Below are 20,655 nucleotides of genomic sequence, written 5' to 3' on the forward strand. Positions count from 1 at the left end.
AATGTCTATCACGTTATTGCCACTAGAGGGCACGCTGTTAGTACAGGTATATTTACTTTGGAATGGAAAAGTCTCCACAGCTAAAATTCTGACATCTTTGCTCATGAGGGTTAGTATTCATTGCATTCACTCCAGTGAATGTCAAACTCCAGCCCTAAATAAGCAATGTGGAACTGCACAATTTATCTTGAGATTTTTTTTTTTTTTTGACTATTTAAAAGTCAGGAATGAAACACCCAGTGCAGCTTGGGGCAAGGATTTCATTTTAGAAGCTGAATGAAGCAGCTCTCGTGTTTGTTCGCTCTCAGCCCTCTCCCTTCCCCTGTGACATGGTCGTCCTCCAGCCGCTGGCACATTTTCTTCCCTGGTTGAATAAGTAGCTGGACATGAGGCCAGACTTCCAGAAAGAACAGAATTGATTGTCAATCTGCTGTGGCTCCAATAATGCTTTTGCTGACTGGAAAAGAGACCTGGCTCCTGGGAAAATGGTCTTTCTCCACTCAGCGGCCACTTGGAGAAGGCAAGAGGAGCAGCTGCCCAGTGTGGGGCTCTCCTTGCCACCGCTGGTGGCATGGGCACAGTGACCTTGTGGAGGGGGTTCCCTGAAAGCAGGGATGAGACGAACTCATACATTCATATTATGAATATAGGAAGGCAAATACAAGGGTTTTTTTAAGTTAACAGAAGGGATTATTGTGGCTAATGTACCCCTCTGAAGTGATTTTTGCAAGCAGCCCTATTTGCGAAGATTGCCTGCACAAGCAACATTGGTCTGTTTTTCATAGGGCTGCGTAACATGTACAGTTGTGTTTGTAACATTTTTATAAACCACATTTAAGCAACAAATTGACTATAATATCAACAATAATTACAGATGCTCATTTTTAAATATGCTAAACATCTGTCAGAATAGTGAAAAATGTCAGCAAGATATGCATCTGTCTCTAGTCCTTTCTCATCTACCAAGAAATACAGTTTCTTAACCAGAAGTGTTAATTCCAGCAAGGCTAATGCAGGGCCATTAAATTTTCTGTGTGTCCTATCTTACATATTTTGCTGAAAGGAGAAATCTTTAGCAGCTTTTCAGTTCAAGTACCTCTGCTTTAGAGGCTGTGACGGTCTGGGGTTTTCCTACCAACTATATTTTTGCATCCAGCCCCAGACAAGGCTCAAGTTGCACCTATGCACCGGGGGAGAAGCCAAAGGTGCCGCTTTGCTGTGTCGCTCGATGAGCTGCTGTGAGAGAGAGAGAGATCCTTTGGTGAGGAACTTGCTCCTTTTCTGTGGTGCTCCCAGAAAACCATACCAAGCCAGTAGTATCCCCGGGCAAGAAGAGCTGTCCACACTTACCACATTTCTAGAGTTTAGAGGTGTCCCTGTTCTGGGTTTTTTAAAAAGGGGGTCTAGAATTAAGGGGTAGGGTATCTGTTGTGTTCTGGTTGAATCTGGGTTTCTGGATATGCTAACAGAGCAGGTGCTGATGGGCTGTGTGGCAGAAGGCTTAGAGAGACACTCACACCAGGTCACAGGGACAGAGGACACAAGGGTTCTCCGTCAGCCCGGCTCACGACCAGATTTTACGAGGATCTGGCCACATCCTTGAAGTACATGTACGTAACTCCTGCTGAGACCTCTAATCCCCATTGCTAGTGCTCCATTCCTAAATCTCTCTGAAGATGAGAGGCCCTTTCTGTTGGTATCTAGGGGCTTCATCCTGATCCCATTGACTTGTGTCCTATGCTCCTTCCCTGAGTCCTGCTCCATTCTTTGCCATGTATTTTTTTCTGGATTAAACTCTTTATTCTGTGACTGAGTAGCTGTGACCCAAAGGGCAAGAATATGATCACTACAACGCAGTAGGCATGTCAGGACCGAGAAGGTGCTGACAGTTCATGGGCCAGACCTCCTGAATCCTGAGGTTAGGGTCATGGTCACTGGGGGAGTTAAAAGATGGGCAGCCCATGCTTGGCCATGAGCAGCGTGGCCTCCGGAGCCACTGATGCTGCCTGTGTTGTGCAGCACTTTGTGTCTGTACCTGCTCTTTATTCTCGGCTAGAAAGTTCAGCCTATCTAAAAGACAAAAAATGCCCCTGCCTGACTCCTATGTTGCTTTGCCTGGTCACAGCGGTCCTGCAGCCGTGCAGGGGGCGAGGAGACGTGTCTCAGCGAGCTCCTGTCCAAATCAAATGATTCTCCAGAAATGTTCTCAGACTAAACAATTATTAATAGCTTCTGAGAGAGGTTCAAATAAACATCCCTCTCCTGCAGAGATAAGGGGAAAGCTACATGCAATTGCTTTGAATCTGATCCTTTGGCTGTTAATGTTAAACAAATTAAAAATGGGCATAAGCACAAGAACTCTTTAGAGGTCACTTGTGCTTATTTGTTTGATTGCAATAGGACTCTCTTTGGACTGAAATGGCACTTAAATCCAGCACAGCCCTGTTCTGTTCTGAAGAGGGTCTTTCCTGCAAACCGAATGGCAAAGCACTGGTGAAGTAGCGCACTTCTGAAACCTAAAAGATAAGTAACGGAGAGAGATTTGCAAAGGAAGAAATGAGATTTGGACAGAGCTAGGGAGTGAGAGGCAGGAGCCTGCAGGAAATCAATGCTGGGTGGCAGGAGCTTCAGGGCAGCGCGGAGGAGGCAGCCACGGTGGGAACCGTCCTGAAGAGCTGGAGGCAGTCCACCTGGAGCTTAAAAACAAGGAGGGCAATTTTGAACAAGGTGCAAGTGCCAGCTGTGTTTTTTTCCCCCTATACTAAAACAACGATTAATCTTACATTTTAGACATTCTTCTTTTTAGCCCTTTCTCAGACTATTTAGAGAAAGGCAGATCTCTCAAGCGATAGCGTGTGGCCCCTTGGCAAGGTCTGTTTGATTACATAGGAGCGTTTGTCAGTCGGCCTGACGTGGGAGCTGAAAGCTGCTGTTAGCACCGCCAGGAAGGGTCCCGTCAAGCCGCGCGGAGGCTGGGGCCGCAGTCACCGGGCAGGGGCAGCGGGGAGAATCGGGAGCAGCTCTGAACTGGCTGCCAGCGGTGAAGTCACTTTCTTCTGGTTTGGTTTTGTGTCCCGAACAGGCTGCTATGTCCGCAAAGTGGTGAACATCTCGTTTGGACTCCTGATTGCTTATCTCAGCGTCCCCGTCATCCTAAACCTGCTTAACTCCAGACAAGTCATGAACACCTCATTCAACCCTCTCAGAATAGTGAACACGTATGGAGCTTTCGGAAGGTATACTAATTTTAAAGGCACATCATACAGCTCAGCCTGTCTGTCGGCAGCATGAACTGTAGTCAGATAGTCAGTCTTTAAGTCTTAAATCTAAACAGAAATCCTTCCAGTAGCAGGTAGACTTGGAATACCTGTTTATGAGGAAAAGGGAAAAAAGAGCAGGTGTCTTTCATACTGAATTAGAATTTATTTTCCTTGAGGTATTTTTAATTAGCTTGTTATATTGATGTAGCAAACAGAATAGCAGGATGAAAATATCCATAGAAAAGTTCATCTAGAGGATGGTCTTCACCGTCACCAGCAGGCTTTATTTATGGTGAACTTCTCTTCCCATGTACACACTTGTTCTCCCTCATGTAAATATTCATATAAGCTATTGGGTAGCGGGTTTAAGGCCAACAAAAGGAAGTGCTTTTTCCGACAAGTGACTTGGGGAATTCATTGCCACAGGAAACTGTGGAGACTAAAGTATAAATGGATTCCAAAAAGAACAAGAGAGATTCAGAAGATGGGCACAAGGGCAGTCTGGCTGCTGTCTTCAGCTCAGGAAACCCTACTTATGGCAGGAAAGTGGGGGACTGAACAAGGGGAAGCATCTAGATCTGTGGTTGGAACCATTCTGTTCTTTAAGCATCTGAGACCAGGCTTTCTGGAGACAGGTTACTGGGCTTAGGTGAGCCACGGGTCTGACCCAGGAAGACTGTTCTTGTATACCGTCCCTCTCAGGCTCCTCCTGACCAAGACATCTGTGAAAAGACTGTTTTTTCTGTAGAGCAAAGAGGTGGAGAAGGAGAAGATTTTTGCATGGTGCTTGCAGGGTAATCCCGGTGGTGGTGGTGGTGGTGATGGTGGTGTGCTACAGCGGGGCTGCAGAGGCGGCTGGGAGCAAGGCCACCTTACGCTCACAAGGAGCTAGCCGAAAGGATTAGGCAGCCCCTGCCCTGAAAAGCTGAGAGCTGCAAGAGGCAAAGGGGAGGGCGGGGGGGTGAAATCACAACAGAATGAGCAGAGCAGTGATTTACGGTCATCCCTTTAATTCCAGTGCCAGCTGATACCAAGAAGAGTCTGTTCAGGTCCTTGCCCAGTATGTTGCTCTTTGAGTGGCATCTGTCAGTCTGTTACTGAGTTGGTTGAGAGTCGACGTGGGTCACCCTGGGCTTGCAGGGAGCAGGAGTGTGGTCATCCTGCCGCTTGTGTGCAGACCTCCCAGGAAAGCCCAACCGCGGAGCAGAGGAAGCGGCCAGGTCTGAGGGCTTTAACCTTGCTGAAATCAAGGAACGAGAGGGCTTCATCAGAACACAGTGCTACACATCTAACAACGGGGCTAGTCTTCCCTATATAGACCTCTGGTTTTGCCCACCCCACAACCTCACTGTGGTGACCACAAGGTGTTCCCCAGAGGTTGGAGCCAGGGGGTGGGCTAGGCTCCTCGTGATTTAGTGGGCTCTGGACGCGGTCCTGTAGGAGGAGCCAACTGGAATTAAATAGGTATTATAAGAGGAGAATGAGGTTGGCTGTTGAAAACGCTGGCTGAGCAGCTGGATGAAGGGGAGGAGCAGGTCTCACTGGGAGCACTGGAGATACAGAGCACACCTAGAACCATCAAGTAATTTGCTCTTTTCCCCAACATTTCAAATAGCAGAAATTTTTGTGAAAGTGAAACTTAGAGAAAACATGATTACAAGTATCAGCACTAAAAAAGTGTGAAACAGTGAAGTTTCTCCTTTTTTTCAGAGAGGGAAAAATAACCCTTGAACCTCTTTGAATGCTGGAGTGGTGAAGCTACGGGAGATTGTTTTCTTTGGGTTGTTGTTCTTCTTTTTCTTCTTCAGTCTATGGTTTCTGTTTCAACAGTTAGCAGAACCTAAAGAGCATGTGATGAAATGCTGCTGTAATATGTTTGTAATTCCAGCCTATGTAAACCAATAAAAAGAGGATTGCAGCTTATAATGAATATACGATTATGTGAAACTTGACATATTTTGAATCACACAGTAGGAACATACTTTTATTAGTAATTTGCTGTCCCTGATTTACAGTGTGTTTCTAACCATTGGGCAGCTAGCCACGGCTCATAACTCAGCCCAGCATATAATATGGAACTTGGCTGGAGAATCCAGAAATCTATTAAATGTAGGTAACAATTATAAGCTGAGACATACAGCATTCCTTGAGTTGTGAGCATCTATCACTGGAAGTCACTGGGAGAGGACGAGGCTCTATGCTCCAAACTTTCGGTTTCTTGGGTTGAAGGAGGAAGGAGCAATATAGTAAAAAAATTAAACGTGTGTAGGGAGCTGGGCAATTTTGATAGGCAGAGTTACGCTGTTATGCATTTGTTACGGAAAACAGCTCTCCAGTGTAGAGGAGCGTCACTGACAGGTCATTGAAAACCTTGACGGTCATGTTTTCGCATGGGCTTTCTGTGGCCTGGAGAGTTTGCTGTCTCTGCTGCTCACCTTGCTGTGCAGAAACTGGCAGATCAAACAACAGAGGGAAAATGCACGACCTGTCATAAAGCTGGGGTACTTTTTAACCCAGTTTCCACACATCTGCTAGGTATGATGGGCCTTTTTTGTTTTCCTTCTCTGTTTTCCTTGGCTTGGTCTGCAATGGCTCATACATCACCTCCGCCTCCTGCTCCTGCTGAGTAATAGCTCCATGAGACCTGTCTTCCAGCCAGGACGGTGAAATGCTTGAGCACATATAGACAGCTGTTAGTGGTGCCCCGAGAGTCAGCTGCCGGCGGTGCCCCACACGGATGTAACCAATTACCCTGGACTCGCTGTGAGCGGATCCTGCCCTTTGCCATAGCCAAGAGTCGAGGGGCAACTAAGCAGCCCAGGGCCAGGGGTGCAGCAGGGAGAGCCAGGCTAGCGAAGGGGACATTGGACTTGCCCGAGCTGGAAGCTGCTCTGCTGATCCTGTGATGATCTCGCATCATCAAGAGTGTTTCCTCAGAGAGCTCTTGCATCATGGGAAGATGACCTCTAATACCCACCGATTTCTGTAGGAAGCATCTCAGTCTCTCGGGGAAATAGCAGTAGTTCACTGTGATAGAGGGGAACTTGGGAAAACAGGAAAGATGGAGTTTTCTGAGTGCCTTGGTGCTGGGGGGAGAAGATCGTGCCAGACAGAGAGCTTCTCTGTAGGTTGCTGCCCATCAGGTTCAAAACATCACTAGGCCAATGAGGTAGTTGCCTTGTTGACTCTGAGCAGCTAGCATTTTTCACCACTTGAGAAAAATAACAATATAATGATGTGTCCCACAGCATTACCAAGGAGAGGACAGAAGTCATCATTCAGGGAACGTCCAGCATGGATCCCAATGATCCCACGGCTGTTTGGGAGGAGTATGACTTCAAATGCAAGCCCGGGGATTTGAAGAGGAGGCCCTGCTTTATTAGCCCCTACCACTATCGCCTGGACTGGCTCATGTGGTTTGCTGCTTTCCAGGTACGTGTCTGTGGGTGCTCTGAGACTCCTGCGCCACCTGAACCAGGAAAAAACACAAATTCCTGTGAATTTACTGTGTGCCTGGCGTGGGTGGGGGGATATTTTAAGCTACAGCTAAGTTTATTAGGTAAAACAAACAAACAAAAGACACAGAAGGACACACAGACACCCCCAAGCCTTGCAGGTTTGTCCAGTTTTCCAGCAAATCGGGCAATTTGAATGATGTGCTGTGTTAAAGTTGCCCAATAGTTGTTTTTGTGCTGGGAGAAGAGGTGCCTCCAGCCAAAGGACTGGGTATCCTGACCCTTCGGGGTCCTCCACCAAGGCTTGTAGTCCTAAGGGATGACCAATGCCAAGGTACTAAAACTCATGGAAATTGTACGTGAGGGTTTTTTTTAATGGTTTCTCAGCAATAATAAGACTTTAAAACATTGAGGAAGTAGGTGGACAGCACCTGTCTCACAAGCAGCTGCGAGTGGGCAGTGTTATTGCTGCTGGACCAGTGTCCCAGCACATCGGTGGCTCGCGGGGACGGCCGGGGGCAACTCGAGCTCTCTGCCCTTGTGGCAGTGCCAGCAGTCACTGTCACCGCGCGTCTTGCCTACGCAGGGGCTTCGGGTCCCTCTAAGTATTTTCGCCAGGTGAAAGCAGCAAGCAGGAGACAGCTATAAATTAAAAAAGAAAAGAGGGGGGACACTTGCAAAATTAATTCTTTGATATCTTTTAGCCTTTTCTGCAAATTCTCATTTGCGTGACCATGAGAATTTGTACTGGATTTTATAAAACCGAAGCTCACAAGAGTTGCATGAGGCAAACCCATAGCAGAACATTGCAGGCTTTTCTCTCTGTTCCCGTACCCTCGCCCTGCGCTCGTCCCTCTCTCCTCTCCCCCTGCCCCAAACCTCTCTGTTTTCTTTCTTTGCGGTATTTTCATTTAGGCGCCTTTTAGATTCCTCAGTGATGACATAACCATCTCTCTTTGGCTATGGTTTTATATTTACCCCTCTAGTTTTTGTGTGCTGGAATTTCATTTAATCTGCATTAGGTATGCTTATCCCTCAGCAAGACGACAGCAAAGGTTAAAACTCCGGCCAGCAAGAGGGCAGAGCATGGAGTAAAGGTGCAGAAGTTTGCATGGGAGCTGCTGGGCTCCGTCTCGCTGTGTTTCGGGAGGGCTCCGGCACCAGAGCAGAAATCTGGGTCGCCCAAGAGGAGGCTGCGGCTGCGGAGGAGAGAAGCAGATCCGAGATGAGAGAGAGGCCGTTTGTTTCCAGGGCAGGAATATCCCTAAGGTCTTGAAATACAAAGTGGTCTCAGGTTTAAAAACAAATGAGGACAGGGCATAAATACTCATGCATCATACGCAAGTGTTGGCTGTGCTGGTGCTGAGAGATGCTGTTACACACCGGCGCGATCTTTCAGCAGACACGGCCCCTGCGCTGAGTGACAGTGATGTATGTGAGCAGCCTGGCGAGGAGGAGGAAGAGGAAATAACACAGGCCCATTCGCATCTTTCTTTCTTTCTTTCTTTCTTTTTTTTTTAATTCGCCACAAGGTTCCCCAAAGTGTTTCTATTAGCCTGTGCGCACGGGGCGGTGTTGGAAGGCATGCGTGCAGACACGGTCGTTCACAGCAGCCGGTTAACGATAATTAGTTTGCGCTGGCAGGAGGTGGATGCACGCCTAGCGCGCGGGTCAGCGCGCGTTGGAGGGCTGCGTGCATGGACGCAGATCCATCGCGGCCCGGCTCCTTCCTGAAGCACCTTCCTGAAGCAGTGTCAGGTCTTGCTTAGAAGAGGTTTCAGCAAGAGGTGCAGAAAGGAGGAAAAAAGCTCTAACAAAACGGCATGAAAATGGGGGTGACTCATGCTGCAAACGATAGGAATATAAGTAACGTAGACACAGCAGCAAACACTTGCAAGTGCGGATGTTTAAATTTAAGCATGTAAATATGTACCTAAGCATGTAAGTAAATCTCAGTTTGGGTAGCTGAATGTTTGTTTGAAAATTCGGAGCTGTATATTTAGCACAAGTTGTCATGCCTGACTGTTTGGAAAGACGGCTGTGCTGCTGCCCTGCTCCGAGCTGTTTCAGCCAGGAGAAGGCTGCGGTTGTTCGTGTGTTGCTTAAATTTGAATCACACATAGTAAATAGCTGCAGAAAGGATGAGAAACCAGAGGTTTAAACTCCAGAAGAAGTTAAGTCAGACAAGTTTTGCGAACCCCACACTGTAATTTATGGAGTCCATTAAGTCAGCTGCTTCTGCCTCTGGATTATATTTGATTTGTCTTCAGAAGTTCTGGGTGTTTTTTTATCCTGCTGTTCCCGCTCCACCCAATCGCTTCCAGCGCAGCAGGCCGGAGGACTGCTTTGGCAGCTCGTTGGAGGTGGCCAGCTCAGGATCTGACATATCCAGCTTGTGACAAGCTGCGGAAACACTCACCGCATTTGGGGGAAGATATTTACCATCCCTTTGTGCCGCTCGTGACAGGTTCCTCTTTGCACCTCATCGCCGCTTGACGTACGACGCCTTCCTTCACTCAGGCTTTCCTGAGAAACCTTCCCTCGGAGCCCGCCGGCAGGATTTGCGCTGGGGGGACGCGGCGCGCCGGAGAGAAGGGCCAGGGCTGGCATGGCCAGCGTGGGCCGTCCGGCGCAGCGTTGGACCGCACGCGTAGCTGAGCTGGAGGATTCGCTGTGGTGCTCCACCCCGACCCGTGATTCATTAGCTGACTGCTTCTCAGTTCCTGCTCTGATAGCGCCTTAATTATGTGTAATGTAATGTGACATTATTTTCCAGGAAACAATTTTCATCATGTTAACTTTATTATCTAAATATAGTATCCCTTTTCATTTGTTTTCTAAATCCCCTCTTTGTCTTATATGTCTTGACATCCCATGGGTGCTGTAGCTCTGAATTAACGTCCTTCATTTAGTTCTGGCCGGGACGTAACCAGTCCAGAAACACGTCTGTGTTGCTTCTTCCTGTCTAGAGAAGAGAAAACTGCCCGCGGCGACAGCAGGCAGCAATCCGTGCGGCATTTCCAACTGTTTCTGCTGCCTGGGACGGGATCCCCTTTGGTCCATCTCCCAGCTGATAACCATGTCACGTGTAAAGTGAGTTAGGATGGACTCAGCGAAAATACTGTTTGTCTCAAGAAAAAATTGGGCCCAAATCCCACCTGTATTTATTCAAAGACAAGTAGTTTTATCAGTTGGAGCAATACTCCTGGCGCTGGTGGCACCACTGGCAGGAGCGAGGCTCCTCTGTGGTGCCAGGCTGGTAATCAGCTGAGGAAAAGGTGCTGTCATTTCTAGATCACAGCAAGACTTTACAAGGAATTTGGCTCAGGCTCGGGCTGGACATTACACCGGATTGCTTGGGACAAAGAGGTTTACCCAAACTGTGTCTCTTGTTCCTGAGCAGAAGCCAAACTGGTGGCCCTGATGGGGCAAGGGCACTGCATGGCTTCCCCCAGAAGAGAGGAGGCGATCTACCTTGAGAGAACTGGTCACTAATGGTGGTAGAGGAACCCCAGGTTTTGAACAGGAATAATTTGGTCTCTGACAGTTGGGGTGCTCATTTATTAAACAAACAAATGTTCTCCAGCAGTCAGATCTTCATGAAAGAGCTAGATAGGCTGCAGTGTCTTCTAGTCAGAGGAGCTGATGTTCCTGTTCCTGAGATTAGTCCTGTGGATCACATCGTTGGCTGGTGTGGATTGGCCTACCTCCATCAAAGCAATTTAATCCAAGGTCTGACCCAATATATTGCAATGCATATTTTTAAGAGGAGCCATTACAAAATGGAAAGAACAGCCTGACATGCTCATTAAATTTGCAGATGCCACCACAGTGCGAGTACAGTGGAGGACAACATCTAAGTGCGTGGTCATCTTGCTAAGTTTGATCTGCGCAGACAGGAGACGAGTGCCTGGTGCTGCACACAGCAGTACGAAATGGAGCAGAGAGACGTTCTCCAGGGAAGCCTCTTGGGCTAAGGGTGCATCACAAGATGAGCAGCAGCTGGTTATGTTACAGCATTGTGAAAACAGCAAACACCACGCCAGAGATCGGCACGCAAAGTGCATGGTGTCACCCTTCCAGTATGACCAGTCAAGCACCCGAATTCAAGAAAAATACCAGCCAGTTGGAAAGAGTGCGAAAAAGGACCCACAGGCAGAGCAGAAGTCCAGAAACCTTGTTCCACAGTGACAGATTGCACAAATCCACATCGGTTGATCCAAAGAAGAAAAGGGAAGGACAGACGTTAAAACAGGTTTGGAATATGTGAGGACCTCCTGCAAAGTGGAAAGCAACAGTGTTCTCTGTGTCCATGTGGAGAAGGAAGGAAAGCGTGGACTAAATGTCAGGATATGGTTTAATCTCAGGGAAATTCAGGCTGAGTATTAGGAACAGCTTTCTAACAGGGGGATAGTTTAATGACAGAATCGATTGCTAGGAATGCTGGGCAGCTCCCAGCATTGGAGGCCTTTAAAAACCAGGTGAAACAGCTCTGAGGAGTGATGGACGTCGCAGGAGAAGGGAGTGGGCTGTGCTCCTCCTGAGGTGGTTTCTTGCCCAAGGTGCCTTATTGTGTTAATGCAAAGACACCCTTGTTTTTACAGAAGTTGATGACAAATCGTTAAACCTTTGTCTCTCCTCCAGCTACTGATGGGAATGCTCCTGTAATTATTCAAATTGTCATTTACGGTGGCGTTTGTAGCGGGAGCCCAGCCATCGTAGCCCAGCGTGGAGTTGTGCTGTGCCACTGGCACAAGAAGCGTTTTGGTCGGACTTCTGGCAGGCTGTGGATGGATTCAGCGTTGTTAATAAATAACAGCCAGAAAACAAGATACTGTTCATAGTTTATGTGCTTTAAGTTGGTCACTTTTCCTGGTACTTGGATGTCTTGGACTTTACAAAAGCTGTTTGTTTATAGTATAAAATATTTGCTCTTCGCCATTGGGCAGCAGTGGAAAGTCTTTGCTGCTCTGAATAAAGAAAAATCAAAGGGAAGGCTTTTTCCCTTCTTGTTATGGCATGAAGGTTATTTATTCTGTTCAGGTTGCGTAAGCTCTCCATAGCAGGGACTGCGTGTTTGGCCAGTGCGAAAGAGCACTTTGGTGCTTACCAAGTAATAACTATTTAAAAAATAACAAAGCTATTGCCATCTTGATATTGGTTTTTAAAGCTCAGTGTCTTGTTGCATTATACCTTGAAACTCTTCCAAAAGTCACTGACTGTTGGGGCGGTCTGTGGCCTAAGGTGTGTATCTGAAGTTCAGGTCACTTCTTTTTTGCATGATCAAGCAAACTGGGAGTTGTGTTGCTTCATCTTAGTTAGGGCAAGTGCAGTAAGCTGAATCCCAGGGATGCTGTGCAGCAAAATACTTGGTACGTTTGAGGCTTGAAGAGTGCGATACTGGATACAGCCCCAAAGCCAGTACCAGGGTCTATTTCTTCTCCAAGCGTCTCCCTTCCCTGGTCCATCTCAGATGACCTTTTCTGCATCTGCTCATTGAGGAAATATCCTAGCCCCAGCAAGGGACCTGCATGAACGTGCCGTCAAACACGGACACGCAGGCTCTTCCACCCGGCAGCACGTGTCGCTCTGTCATGGAAGGGCTCTGCAAGCCGTTGTGAAACCAACCAAATCACAGCAGTTGTGATACAGTGAGAAGAAATACGTTTTCCAGATGTGCTGTGTAAGTTTATAGATAAAATTCAGCTGACTTCTAAAGAGAAGAATGAGCAGCAGAATTGATGCTTTAAGGAACTCCTCTCTGTGGTGAAAGGGAGTTGTGACAGGAGATTTCATGTTATCGCACACAAACTGAAAGAGCTGAGAAAAAAGCAACCCCATTTATAGAGAAGACAGATTAATATTTTTATAAAATATTTTACTCAAACCTCTTTTATCGCGGTCTTCCAACCAGAAGGTACTCACAGGAGAAAGAGCTGCGTGGCAGCAGAATGGAGGAAGAGGTGTGTGTAGCATCGTAAAACCCAAACCTCCTGAGCAGTGTACTAAGTACGCTCTTTTACATTTCCTTTCCTTCCCCTTCTAAAAATACAGGCCTCAATTCACTTCCATTTTCCATTGCAGCATTCATACATTTTGGTCCGTGTTCAGAACGTAAGAATTCTAATTTTTTTCGTTTAACTCTGATTAGTTGTCTCCCTGTGAATATGAAAACTTTTCAAACCCTCAGGCTACATTCATGAAAACTGCAGGCTGGATCACATGTTGATTTACCTCTAATAGCAATATTGCAATGAAAGTGCGCAGAAACCCAAACAAGACTGTTAGCCTATCATGCTCAGTACTGTAGAAATGTAGAGTAAGACCTTGTCTGTGCAGGGAATGGTTATTGTCTGCAGTGGTTATTGTATGTCCCTGTCTAGACTCTATTCTGGAACAAAGTGACTTTTATTTCCGAATATAGAGGTGATACGGGAGCTATGCCAGGTGCACGATTTCCCCAGATAGGCAAGATCTAAGAGACGGTTCCCAAAGTCACGCTCCACTCTCTCACAACCTTTTCTTCCTCTGCCTGGACCTGCTGCACTCTGAACGACACACGTTTTCTCCTGGGACCTGCTACTTTCCCAAGCACCTTGTAATAAGGTAGGCTAGTGGATGGCTTTCAGTGAGGCTTGAGCAGCCGCCCCCATTGAAACACTATATGTTGAATCAGACCTGCTGAGAAATGGTTTGCCTCTTTGGGAAACTAATAGAAAGAAGGGGATGTGGTTGTTGGGGATAATTAGAAGTGAGACAACCTGACATAGCCTTTGACCTTCCTTGGTTAAGTCAGTTGGGTCTCAGGATGGTAGCAAATGTCTGTGAGATGGAATACTTTAGAAAAGCAAAGCATGTCTTTAGCTATGCCCTCTTTTGTGTGTGACATGGCTTAATTCTCCAGCTGGTATCTCAAGTTCCTTGCACAGTGACAGTTGAAGGCATCCAGCTACAGAAGTGTACACGCTGGTGCACACAGAAATGTGAATACATGGATAAAAACACCCAGGATGGTGGAATTCCTGCTTTACACCCCCAAAGCGGATAGGTTGTGATGCAAAAAATGCCCTTACGACATTACGCTGGAAATGTGAACCTCCCCTACCCCTCTGTCATCTCGAGGCGCGCACAGAACCTGAGGTGAAAACATGCAGGGCTCCCAACCATGCAAAATAATAATGCTGGGCTCCCGGGCCAAGTTTCCAGCTGTTTCCACATGTGTATCTCATACTTACCTCCTCCCGTGCGCCTGTGCCAGGACTGCGATTCAATAAAATGCCACACTAATCCACAGTCCTTTTTCATTAAATGACCAATTAAAGCTGGAGGAAAAGGGTTCTTATTATTATTATTTCAGTTGGGAACATGTTCCCTGTAGTGCCGTGTGGTTTTATATATATTTTTTGCGATGATTATATTCTCTTCTACTTTGTTATCTCTGCAGAGTTGCGCTGCTACTGCATTCGTTCTGCCCCCAGCTTCTTGCTGTTGCCTAGCTTCAACGATGAGTTGCTTTTTAATTCTGTAAAGCTTTTAAATACTTCTGAATACAAGTTAATGTGTTCAAGGTGCCAATGCCGTGTTTATGCACTGATTAAGGTTACGCTGTTGAAAACAGAAAGGTCAGAGAGTAGAAATAGTTAAAACAGCATTACTTCGTGGTGCTCTTGTTAACCCTGTGGCCTGCAGTGGTCCTCAGCTCCTGACGTTGGTCCATGGGGAGGCGGAGGGAAGGAGCAAGCCCCATCCCAAGGCAGCTCACCCGGAGAGCGCTGCAAGGAGACCCCGGGGAGCCGAGGCGCAGCGAGGACCCAGAGCCCTGCACAAGGCTGAAGCCAGCCAGGAAATAAAAGCTCTCGGTGTCTTAACGCCTGGCCCTGGGGCCTGTTTGTCACTCCACCGTGTTACACCTAAAGCCTAATTTAGAGAGGTCTTGAGTGCTGGTACCAGCTGAAAAGTTGTGCATGTGTTGTATATCCACGGGTCAGCGTGGACTGTCTGTGAATGCGAAAAGGCTTCTGCTTTGTAACTGCGGTAATGTTGCTTCAGGAACCTCAACTTGGGCCTGAACTGACTCTCTCAGGCATGTTTTAGTTGGGTTGGTGATGGAGTTTGTGTTTAGGTTCATAGGTTGCTTTTTTGTTTTAAAATAAAACAAAACCCCTCAAAGCAAAGGAGGGAATCATGCCCACAAGCGTGTCGGCGTGTCCCTCTCCCAGCTCTTCTCTGCTCGGGGTTGGACGGTGAGTCTGGGCAAGGTGGCATACGTGTCGGCACACTTGGAGCCCGCGAGCGTTAGCGTTGGCCCCTCCGCATGACCGCATGCATACCTTAAAGCAATGTGTGCGTTGGTCCTAGCTTTTTTTTGTTAACCGATTGGATGGTTCAAGGTCTCACTCTTCCGTTTTGCATGCTCAGAAGCGGAACTCACTCCACATGAATCTCTGCCGTCCTAAATGTCACAGCTCTGCAGACCATATTGGGGTCTGGGTCTCACCAGAGCCACTGACAGAGGAACTGTCACCTTCCAGCCTTGTAGCGTGGTGCTTCCCTGGACAGGACCCAAATCACCTTGACTATTTTTTCTCCCTTTGCCACCGTATCGCTTTACAGAGTAATGAGTTAAACAGTACAGTTGTTAATGCTGCTCTGCTCCTACACGCTCCAAGCATCAGCGGTGCATGATATCTAAGCCTTTGTGTTGGGGGCAGTGTGGGGAACTGCATTTGATGGAAATTTCTCACCGCAGACTTTGCTGGGGCCAGACATGTTGTAAATTTTACAAGAAAAACACTTTACAAACCAGAAGTCCAACTCCTGTGAGCACGGAGCTGCTAATTAACAATTTGAAGACCATGTGAGCCAGGGATCCTGTTCCACCGTTACAGAGTCTCATGGTTATGAAATCAGGCTTTCAAGATTTGGTGTTCTTCATAAAGCTCTAGCTCCTGGAGTCTGGTGATTACATAGAATTTCTAGTTACGTTTTTCTCCAGCTTCTCCCCTACTTCCCTCCAAAAAGAAACTGCCACATGTCCCAAGCCCTCTAAGAAATAGTCCTTAAAAGCATGGAGAAAAATTGAAAAAGTGAACTCTGCGGAGACTTGGGAACCTGACTCATGATGTTTGCTCATCCATGATTGCCGAGGAGACAGCCTGGGGCCAGCAGGGGATTCATGCAGGCCGTGGGTGGGAAAGTGAGCGGGGATGCATTGCGGGTTGCACCGGGCCGGTGGGAAGCCCACCGCATGTAGCACCGTGAGTTTGAGCACTTGGCTCCCAGCGGGCACCATCAGTGGTGGCTGAGCCGCCTGAACAGCAGATCAACCAACAGCTTGGTGAGAGAAGGTGGAAGCGGGAGGATGGGGAGAGGAGCCGCTTTGAAAAGCTTCTTGGCTTAAATTACTGTGGTTTTCCTCTAAATTGTGATGAGCACGGGTCAGAAACCCTGCGAGGGAGTGCTGCCTCTTGAAGGGCCTTTCCATCAGTGTTTGGTGTTTTCCATCTCATTTCTCTCATCTGTTTCCCGTAGCAACGGAAATAACAAACTTTACCATTGTAAAAGATTTGCAGAGTAACTTTGCATCAGTGTTCGGCATTAGTCACAGTCTTGCAGGTACAGCTGCTGGGTTTAGCTTTCCCACAGTGTCCCCTACTGCTTGCATTAAAAAATCCACTTAGGTACACATTAAAAAAAGGGGGGAAAAAGGCTTTATGGAAGTGTAAGGCACCAAAAATCACCAGAAGGGGAAATGCCTTCTACAGAGGCTCACCAAGACCCCCTGCGAAGGGTGCAAGATGCACTCCTTATTTCAGCGGCGGCTTAATTAAGGGTATTGCGTAGACACTGGTGATAAAGAAGGCGTGTTAGATTAAAGATAATGAAGGGGATGCAAAAGACAGGAATTTAGTAATAGAGAAGTCCCACGCTGAAAAGTCCCATGCTTCTGTTTTCTCTCTGATAACAAGGGAAAGTAACATATCTTAAAATGCTGGGTGGATTCTCGTTTTAAAACACACCATTATTATTCCTCTGTGGAATTTTGCTGCTAAAAGAAATGATAAAAATCGAGTGTTTGGGGTGCAGAATTAGCAAGAACATCTCCAGCTATATTAAAGATGTGAAGTCAAAAAGAGATTTGTGATTCGAGGTAGAGGAGAGGCAGTCACTGCTGAGCGTTAGGGAGACCATGGGGCGGTGTGGGGGTTGCCCCAGGCCCCAGCGAAGACACACTCGGGTGAATTCCTGGCAGAGACATCTCACGGGTCCATCTGGATGCGCTGTGCTCCTCATGACGTGCTGTGGCTCAGCAGTCACTCCACAAAATCTCAATTTTGGTGGACACCAGAGATGCGCCAGGCACGTGTCTGTGCCCTCCCAATGTGTTTCACGTAGGAGACCCACAAATGCGAACCCACCGAATGGGTGAAGGAAGAAGAGAGGGGAGGTAACGTGTCCCTGAGGTTCAAAACCATGCGGGGTGTTGTCGGCCTGACGGTTTGTGTGTGTCACACGGGTCTCTGGACATCACCGAACACGGCTGAGGTCCTGAGCGCCCATGCGCTGGGGCAGCTGGCCGGGTGCACGCTTGTAGCCCTCAGCTGCAAGGAGCTGCTTGAGATGATGTGTGTCACCTTGCCGTCGGTGCAGGCTAAGAGAGCATGTAGCTGGCACAGCTAACGAACGGCAGCTCATTAAGTGGTTGTGTCTCGCCTGCTCTCCGTTGTATCCGTACCCCGAGGAGCGGTTTCCAGATGAAGGGCTCCCTGCTTCCGCTCAGATTGCCGCTTTGCCTCTCCTGGAGGATCTGCTCCCTGCAAACGCCGGAGGGTCTCAGTGTGCACCTCAAGGTGTTGGATCATGTGGGATCTATTCCTGGCAACACCAGGAAATTCATCATTTGCTAACTGAATCCACTGCAATCCCTCCCCAGCAACCAGCAGAGACCGTGCAGAGTTCTTTAATGCTGATAAGGACACGTGGTAAGTCCAGCAGCATCTAACGTTGCTTCTTTTTTTCTTTCTTGCTCCTTCCCCAAGACGTATGAGCAGAATGAATGGATAATCCACCTGGCTGGAAAGCTGCTGGCCCAGGACGAGGCGGCACTGTCCCTGATGGCAACGAACCCCTTCGCAGGCAGAGCGCCCCCGCGGTAAGCCTACACTTTGGTCGAGAGCTGGGAGCACCAGGCTCTGTTCAGCGTGGTCGTTTCTGTCTTGGACATGCAAGCGTGGTTTCTGTTCCCTGAGAGTTATTTGTGTCTGGTGATACAGAGGTGGTCTTTGAATAGGACAGTTTAAATATTAGGATACCATGAAGACCTGGTGCTCTCAGCACGGTAATTTCTTCGTGGTGCACAGACATAAGGACCCTTTGGTTGAGCTCGTTCCCAGGCACGTCTGTGAAGGGCTCCGTGTTGCTTCTCTTGGACAGAAGTCTTGACTGCTGATGTGGTTTCCTGCCTGTCAGCTTTAGATTTTTTGCCATGATCATTTTGCAAGGTCAGATCACAAATACTGTTTCTACCGGGCTATTGAGATATTTCAAAGACAAAACAGTCCTGCAAAAATAATTGGTTTTGTTGTCTTGGAATTATTTGAGTTTTCAATGAAAAAACAAAGCAAATATCAGCAAGTGAAAAGTACAGATGAAAACCCAAAGGCTTTCTACAAAAGGAAATTTTTCACAAAAGTGTCTATTTTGTTGACGAAGTTATTTTTAGCTGAAAAAACATTTTAAGGGAATTTTGGATCAACTCAAGTAATATTATGCTCTTGCTAATATTTTCCATTTGAGGCTCTCAAGATGCATTGCAAGCAAGGATTAAGGTTCACAGCACCATGCGAAGTGAACTTCCCTTAGAAATAAAGCTGACGTTTTTCAGCTTTAATGCAGTATATGCCCCAAATCCTCTGAGAAGAGACTCGTTGCGTTTCTAAGACGTTAAGAACGTCCACCTTTCAGCAAAGCACTTCATTTTAGATTTCATTTCTCTTTGCAGCGCTCGCTCTCCCGTCGCTCGGTGCCGAGCCCAGCGCCGGGGCGCTGGTGGGGCGCGAGGCCCTGGCAGCGCACGGAGCAGGGAGGCTGCCCGTGGCCCCGAGCCTCGCAAGCCCAGCGGCGTGCCCGTAAATCACAAAAAATTGCTCGCGTTGCCTTACTGGGTAATGTCGCAGTTTGTTCAGTTACACAAGCAGTAGATCTGCTACACAGAAATAATTACGCCTTGGCTCGGATCCAGGAGGGTTCTCAGGGAACCTCTATTAATTATTCCTACAAAAGGCGTGCTGGGCTATACCAGCATGTCCCTCGCCGCCGAAGGATACGGCTTTAATAATGTTTACGGAGGGGTTTTCAGCTCTGATTAGCTCTGCTTGCATTAGCTTAACATACCGGGAACAGGGCGTTGATGCCATCTCATCAGCCAGCCTCGGTCGGCGATGTTACAGGGAACGTGGAGTAGCAGGCGAAACCTCTTTGACAGAGATCAAGCACCCTTTTTGGCTTTATTTTCCGTTTGCTTGCGTGCGCAGGCCGCGATGGCGGGATTGTGCGGGCACCACGGCGCCGTGGGTGGTTCATGCAGAGAGAGGTCACGGTGCTGTGTGATCTGCAAGCATGAGCTGAAATAGCGGGTACCAGAGAACCTGTGATATATGGGCTCCATATCGGCTGGATTTACTGTCCCTGCTCTCATCAAGCTTAGCTTATATCCCCAAGGTTCAGTGCTGTAAATTCATTGAGCGGTGTTCGTTGTGGGGAGTTTTTCTTGCATTGCTTCTTTTTTTTTTTAAAAAAAAAGTACATAAATAAAGTCAGTTCTGAGTGTCGGCCGACCCTAGAGATGTTTAACAGAACCTGGACCCTTTAGACACCAGGTCGCCAGATTGAATTAGGTGTCCCCTGTTGAGAGCAACCAAAAGTCATTGCCGTCTGGTGCCTGTTGGCAATAAACGGCTCGTGCGGTTCACAGACGGACAGAAGCATTTGATAATCCCAGAGCTGTTTATTACCCTGCTGTCCCCCAGTGCCATGAACATTGTTGCTGCTACTCACCAAGATTTAAACTAAAACCAACACATTCTACCGAATTAAAAATCAAGAAAATGCGTATCACGTCTTGCCATTGGAGACAGGGTCATAGATGAGCTTTCTGGGATCAGCGCTGTTTAAAAAAAATCAGGTTGTTGAATACAGGAATTCATTTAAAAATGAAAGTAATGATGCGGGACGTGGTTGGGATAACACTGCATTGTGCCGGGCGGTGAACAGTTAGTTATTGTGTTCTGTAACAGGTGAGGAAACTAAATGTCCAAGAATTTAAAGCAAAAACGAAAGCAGATCTTTATCAAAAGTAGCATCTTTCTGGTTTTGTTAGTATTTGCTGGCTAGCGGATGCGTAGCATAGAGGGGTGTAAGCAGGTCCAATAGGAAACCGCGCAGCAGCTCGATGCTGTGTGCTGAATACGCAGAGCTGCGTATCGTGTTGGCCAGCGCCTTGATTGCTGCGTTACTCTGGTTTAACCAAGCAGAGACTCTGTTTTCACTCTTTGGCAGCTAGTTTATAGTAGGGAAAGATCAGGATCCAGCGCTGGTTTTGTGTGTCAGCTGCCTTCGCTCTGGCATTCGTTTCGCTTCAGAAGTTTTTCGTGGGCCTCATGCATTTTTGGGTGATGTAAAATAAAAATAACAATTTACAAATACTCACTTTGGCCCAAACCAAAATCCAAACCCACAGTTTAACTCTGGATCCCTCTTTCTTGGTCACATTTCTGGTTTTAGTGAGCCAAATCCAAACATCTTGGGTATTGGCACCGTGTGTACGTTGGTCCCAGTGTACAGTTGAGGGGCTCGATCCCTGCCGGCACGGGGATAACAGGACCCGGATCCTACGCCGAAGCGTCAAGTCACCCATGGTGCTGCTGTTGTTCGCGGTTCTT

At 47.5% G+C, this 20,655-nt stretch overlaps 1 protein-coding gene across 6 annotated transcripts in view; it reads left to right on the top strand.

The window, feature by feature from the left end:
- The window catches only part of LMF1 (lipase maturation factor 1), a 234,178-nt gene that overhangs the window by 185,627 nt on the left and 27,896 nt on the right, over positions 1–20,655 (top strand). For all 6 annotated transcript variants that reach the window (XR_010885826.1, XR_010885827.1, XM_067306327.1 and 3 more), the window contains 3 exons: positions 3,083–3,236; positions 6,509–6,692; positions 17,755–17,867. Coding sequence is in view for 4 of the 6 variants with exons in the window: in XM_067306327.1 (XP_067162428.1) it covers positions 3,083–3,236; positions 6,509–6,692; positions 17,755–17,867 (451 nt within the window). In the remaining 2 variants the exon portion in view is untranslated. The remainder of the gene's footprint in view (positions 1–3,082; positions 3,237–6,508; positions 6,693–17,754; positions 17,868–20,655) is intronic.

This window comes from Apteryx mantelli, chromosome 16, assembly GCF_036417845.1.
Source record: "Apteryx mantelli isolate bAptMan1 chromosome 16, bAptMan1.hap1, whole genome shotgun sequence".
Classification (NCBI taxonomy): domain Eukaryota; kingdom Metazoa; phylum Chordata; class Aves; order Apterygiformes; family Apterygidae; genus Apteryx; species Apteryx mantelli.